The sequence below is a fragment of the Uloborus diversus genome, chromosome 2, assembly GCF_026930045.1.
Source record: "Uloborus diversus isolate 005 chromosome 2, Udiv.v.3.1, whole genome shotgun sequence".
Lineage (NCBI taxonomy): Eukaryota > Metazoa > Arthropoda > Arachnida > Araneae > Uloboridae > Uloborus > Uloborus diversus.
The window spans coordinates 111,580,158-111,586,688 of NC_072732.1; the positions used below are offsets into that span (position 1 = coordinate 111,580,158).

At 37.1% G+C, this 6,531-nt stretch overlaps 1 protein-coding gene across 1 annotated transcript; it reads right to left on the reverse strand.

Moving 5' to 3' along the window:
• Positions 1–5,773: 5,773 nt before the first annotated feature.
• LOC129216486 (probable E3 ubiquitin-protein ligase makorin-1) lies at positions 5,774–6,316 on the reverse strand. The gene has a single exon (XM_054850701.1). The coding sequence runs from the start codon at positions 6,314–6,316 to the stop codon at positions 5,774–5,776; it is 543 nt and encodes a 180-aa protein (XP_054706676.1).
• Positions 6,317–6,531: the final 215 nt, after the last annotated feature.

Here is a 6,531-nt window from a genome sequence, read left to right on the forward strand (position 1 = left end):
CCCGAAAAAAAAAAAGGAGAAAAGAAAAAGAAGGAAAGGGAAAAAGGAAGAAGAGGAAAGAGAAAGAGAAAAAAAGGTGTGCTACTAAGACAATTGTTCGACTTAAAAGTATTTTAAGATTTGCAGTGTATTTCTATACGTTTTGGGTTAATTTATCATTGATTTTGCGAAGGAAATCCTAAACTTTCTGTCTTTCACGCTAAGTAAACATTTTCTGAAAACACGGTGAACAGTTGCAGGTGAAATTGGAAGGAAAATTTTTCCTTCTATTCTGTTGAAACTTTCATAGCTCTCAAACGTGGGTTTTCATAGGTATTCTAATTATAAATCTCTAATCGCATATTGTTAACTTTGCTGGTCAACCATTTCTCACCTTATTTTCGATCCGATTTTCTTCTTTAAAGCGTTTATTAAATATTACACAGTGCTTAGGGATAAATGAACTACTTTTGCAATATTTCGAACTGTTTTACTTCGAATATAATGAAGAATTAATGCGTTTTCGAATTGTGTTTGTAGTTACTTTGCGAATACGAGTCATTTTTAAAATAATAAGTAGATTTGTAAAGTGAACAAGCAAAAATTAATGCCAAAAGATTTTTTAACTATAACCGCATTGAAAAAATTACAAAAAAAAAAAAAAAAAAGAAAGAAAACGACAGACGATAACTTTAATTTCGAATTTTTCTGAAAATATTTCTCTGTCACCTCATTTTTGGCCCATTTCAAACAGTCAATATTTTGTTTAAAAAAAATATTGAATTGATGTAATCATATAGAGACAGTATGAAAAAGTATTGAACTACTATTTCGATTCCTAGGCACTTCATTTTTAACCATACACATTTAAAGCCTACGAACAATTTTGGAAGCCTCAGTAGGTAAGTTGCACTCTGTGTGACACATTTCAATACTTTAGTACTATTTTTTTTTCCAATATGGCTTTTATTCTTCAGAAATGGAAAAAGGAACAAAACAAAAATTAAAGCTTTTCACATGCCAATATGGTTATCTACAGAATAATTGAATAAGTGCCTGAAACAACGTTTTATGTTACTGTTTTAACCTATTTATTTTTGTAAATACGAAAAAATATACATGTTTTTTTTATTCAAGTTTTTTCGATTACTCTAAAAGTAATTCAGTTCTTCCAGTACTTTTACGGAACAGCGTTACGTGTGGGGATCATAAAATAGGCAAAAGTTTGTTGCCCGTATTCTAATACAGATCCGAACAAGGACGGACACAAGGGAGGGGCGATGGGGCGACCGCCCCTTCCTTGAGTCGAGATGCAGAACTCTTCCACGGCATGTCTTTGATACTGAAGTTGAAAATTGTTTTAGCCTATCTTCAATAGTTTGACGAAGCTCTTGCTGTCTGGAAAATGAAAGTGTAGCACATATCTTATTCTTAACACATTACTGATAGAGATCTGAACTTTGTATAGGAAGTATTTCAAAGTTCCAAAAACTCAATTTTAGATGATTTTAGATGATATTAAATAGGGTTATAGGGTTCAAGGGCTCTTCTCAGGAAAGTTTGGAAAATTGAAGTACCCCCCCCCCCCCAAAAAAAAAGAGGAACTTTAATGGGACACCTTTGATGGCGTTAAGGTAAGGGATGGGGTTTGGTACACTCCTCAGCAATTTTGTAGAAAAGGAAGTCCCTCCTTTTCCCAAAATAACTGAAATGAGACGATCTTTCATGGTGTTTGGAAAGGGGGGGGGGGGCGGAGGTTTGCGAATTTATAAAAGGGTAAGGGTGTGAAATCAATCGCCCCCTCCTTGAATAGTTTCTGGATCCGTCCTTGGCTCTGAATGTAAAATGCGTTATTTTTATCAAGAAACGTTGCTATAGTCAACCTATTCAGTTGTTCAACATATCCCACAGTGGCAAGGAAACTGACTCAACCACAGGAAAAAAAAACAGCAATGGAGAAAATTAAGGTATGACGCAATAGTAATTTTAAGTGATTTAGTCTCAAACATTACAATATGCACAGTCAACTTATTATGTGATGTTTATTAATTAGTTTTTGAAGTATAGATACATAATGCATACTTTAAGCTCGAAAAATATTCTTCCAAATTATGAAATTTTAATGATGTGTCATTATTGATGAAATTGTTTCTACGCCCCCCCCCCCCCGCACCATTTAGGTGAGCTAACTTTGCGGTTTTTGTGTCGAGAAAAAGCACTAAATTTAGATTTTAAATCAATAGCCGGTACGGTTTTCCCAGATTTTGAATTGTGTCACTTCCCTTGCCGGAGTGCGATCTGATACTTTATTAAAAACATACATGATCATAAATAAATTGTGACTAGAGCTATCCAGGAAGGAGGGGGGGAACCGGTCTTTTCCTTTAAAACAATTGTTACTGCGATTTTGGTGACTTAGAGCAAACCTAAGGAGTCGTTCACAAATGATGTCACGCTTGAAAGGGGTAGGGAGAGGGGGTTCGGGGTTCATGAACTTCGGACAGTTAGTCTCAAGGGGGAAGGAGGGGATTATAAGAAATATGACTTCACATATTTTGGTCCAAATACAAGCGTTCGTTATAGCAATATGTTCATCGAACATTGCGTGAGATGTGACGAGGGGAGAGGCTAAGGTGAAGTGTAACGTCCTTTATGGACAATCCGTGTTTACGTTAGGCTACTGTGTACTGAAGTGTTATAACTAACTTCGTTTCTGCCTCCCCCCCCCAGAAACGAAGTTGGTTACCTCCCCCTCCCCCGCCTTGAAAATACTCGCCCTGGGGGTAGTCGTCATCTCTTAAGCCGGACCCAACCGATGAACCTATAATTTTAAAACAGTATTCAAACCAAAGACACTTTTTATAACGCATCGCAAATTATTAGATATTTCTAAACATTAATATTCATGCAATACTTAGAGAAATAGCCTTGATTTTAATAGTCAATTGCTTTAAATATTTCAGATTGATTTTTTATTGTTTTCTCATTTACTTTTATTTCTCACATGTAAATCCTTTCTGGAACAATTGCCCAGTCCCCGCCTTTGGTTCAACCAAGTTTTTTTGGAGGAGGGGGGAGAGGGGGGGGGGGCAACTTTTGTTCGAATAATGTTTTCATCATTTTTCAAAAATAACTGCTACTGTAGATCTACTGACTGTATATCCGCTCTATATGATCTGAAATTTTGTACAATCCATACAGATGCATCAAAAAGACCCAACCCGTAAGAGCTACTGAGTCACCCCCCCCCCCCTCAAGAAAAGGGAGAGGGAGATGGAGAGAGATATTAAGTCTTCAAAACGAACGCAACCCTTAAGCATTTCAATGCCCCAGTCTGTGTGGCAATGAAGTTTTCCTGTCCCCCCCCCCCCTTTTTTTTCATCAGCGCACTTGCAATTTCGAATATAGGACGTTAGTGTTTAAAAGGATATCGTTCAAGATTCAGAAAGCCTCGGAAAACAAAATACCTTACTTTTTTTTGTAAATACAATATTTTTGTTCTGAAATTTTCAGTTTAAAAAGTATAGATTCCCCGTAGACGACAATTACGCGAAGCTAGAAACGAAAGGAAAGAACACAAAGACATTTTTACAAATTTAAATGCCCGCCAAATTTAGGGTTGTCTCAATTGAAAGCGGTAGCGATCACCCCCGCGCTAAACTTAGCTTTGCTTTCGGGAAGGCGTTCCGAAGTCTCTTCTCCTCATGAACGCACAATAAGCTTGTCAGATTTCTGAAATGTTCAACCAGAACACCGGAATGCCACGCCCCCACCCCTCCCCCAGCACCGCTAGCATTCAAATCTGTACGCCCTAGCTGATTTTTGGAGCGTTTTATAGGTAGTCTTGCCAGACGTCGGTTTTCAGACAAAATCCCGGTGTCCCGGCCAGTTTACTTCACATCCCGGAAAAAGATAAATTTGATTACAAATGACCAAAGAGGTCGAAAAAAAATTAACTGTGGAGGATTATTTAGGGTAATTACTTTATCATTTGTAACATTGACTTGTAAAATTAAAACCGAATTGCTTGAGATAATTTTTGCAACAAGATTAAAACCAAAAAAATCCTATAAAATGAAAAGTATATCTAAATATTGTTCAATTTTTTTTATATTCCTCATCAAAGTATTTTTTCTAACTAAAATAAATTGTAAATATTTACATCTAAGAAAAGTAAAATGTTCAAATTTTATCGGCTTATGTGATTTTTTATTACCTCTGTTTAAGGTTCATAATTAGTAATCATTTATGCATAGCATTAAGAATAAACTGCCCTATAAAACACTCCAAAAAACAGCCACAGGTGTGTACCCCTTCGAATACTAGCGACGCTGGGGGGAAGAGGGGAGCATTCCTGCGTCCCGGTTGAGCATTTCAGAAATAAGGCAAGCCTATTTATAAAGAAGTTTATTTTCAATGCTATGAATAACTGGTTACTAAATATGAACCTAAGATATGGGAAGAATATGGGCAGATAAAATTTTGATATTTTAACTTCCAAGATGCAAATATTTACAATTTATTTTAGTTAGAAAAACACTTTGAATGAGGAATAAAAAAAATTGAACAATATTTAAATATATTTTTCATTTTATAGGACTTTTATTCAGTATTTTTTGGTTTTAATCTTGTTGTAAAAATCCTCACAAGCTAATCCGGTATTAATTTTACAAGTCAATGTTACAAATGATAAAGTAATTATCCTAAATAATCCTTCTTAATTAATTATTCTTAGACATTCTTGGTCATTTTAATCAAATTTATCTTTTCCAGGACGTGAAGTAAACCGCCCGGGACACCGGGATTTTTTTTGAAAACCGGGACGTTTGTCAAGCCTAATCAAAGGGTATGAAAGATGTCTTTTGTTTCTTACCGAAACTCGCTAATTTGGCAACTTTTTCTTTAAATTTCAACAGACTTTTAAGACTTTATTCTCGAAAGCGGGGGACGATGGTAAGTAATTTATGCGTTAAAAAAATATTTTACTATACTCTTTCGATAGCTACATATATTTTTCATAATAACACTATCGCATGGTTTCCTGGTAAGCTCACTCCTGAAAAAGATGCTCTTTGTAAGCCCTGAACACGTGTCTGTCAATTTTTGCAAATAGGTGCATTTCAAAGGTTAATTATTTTTACATTTCAGAACAAAGATTTTATACTTGTTAATTACTTACTTTATGTACTGGTTATAAACATAAGTTTTCAAACTGTTATACTAAAAGCTTTATTTAATTGATTTCATAAAATATTAATAAAAAATATCAAACCCTCTACATATAATGATTTCTGAAGTAAATGTCGATATGAAATTCTTATTCAAAACTGTCTCTGACGTAAACAAGTATATTTGGTTCCAAAAATATGTTTTTCTTATATTTCACAAGCAAAAAGATTATCAACTCTTTAGTTAAAAAGTATACGTACGTCACATTTCATACTAAAATGAGTAGTAATACTCTTAGCCCGAGGCAAAGGAATCAGTTTCTTACATTTTGTAACTATTGGTCTGCTTGTGCGTGGACCCGTTTACAGCGAGCACAGATTGGAAAATCAGTTCGTTGAAAGGATTACAAGGAACGAAAATGGGATAGGTACAAACAAGCTGGAGACAGATTTAATCACATTGAAGCTGAGATTGCCTTCACTTAGGTAGCTAACTTACAGTTTGGTGCAAGAATGTTTTGAATGAGAGCAAATTAAAGTTAGTGAAAATTCAGTAAAATGCAGGAATTGTAAAAATTTACCGTTCATATGCAACTTTATGCATTTAAGTCAAAAGAAGCGCATTTTCAGCCATCGTGTAGAAATTCTGGCGAAATGCACTCGAATCCACGCCGCATGAACTCGCACGGAATGCTCCACGTGTTTTCCTGGAACTCCCGGAACAGCCTGGACTTTTGCTCCGGATCCTCGACCCAGGAGAGGCTAGACAGAATATAATTCGACGGGGCGCCGCATCGGGGGCAGGCAACGGGCTCCGGCTTGACCTCGGAACACCTGCGGCGGGGCGTCTTGCGATTGCGAATGGAATGGAAATTCCGGATACAAGGCAGGCAGAACACATCGCTGCAGTTCTCCAGAATCCCAAAGCGACGTTTCCCGAAGAACTTGCTTTCTCGAACTACCTCGTGGCAGATGCTACATCTACGAGGGCCGGCTGGAGCAGTGGCTGAAGGCACCTGTTTCGGTTTCGAGTTTTCACACTTCGTCTTGCAAGCATCAGCGCAGGGTGTTCCATGCAGGGAGCAGGTGCAGGGCACGGGGCAGTATACCACCTGTACCGCCGACACTGACCGGATAAACAGAGCTTTCCCGCTGTAAGAACAAGCCATCGAGTCTTCCAACACGACCAGCGACCGCCAGAAAAGAATCGTCTGCAAAAGGCTTGGTCACTCACGTCTCGAGCTTTCACCACGATATGCAGAAATAATGATAGGTCTTCGTTGCCGATCTGGTTTTTCTCCAGAATCGCAGAAGACGATAATTCTACCCCCCTTCCTCTCCCCTTTGCAGAATCAGAATTTTCTTTTTCATTCCTTTTGTCAAG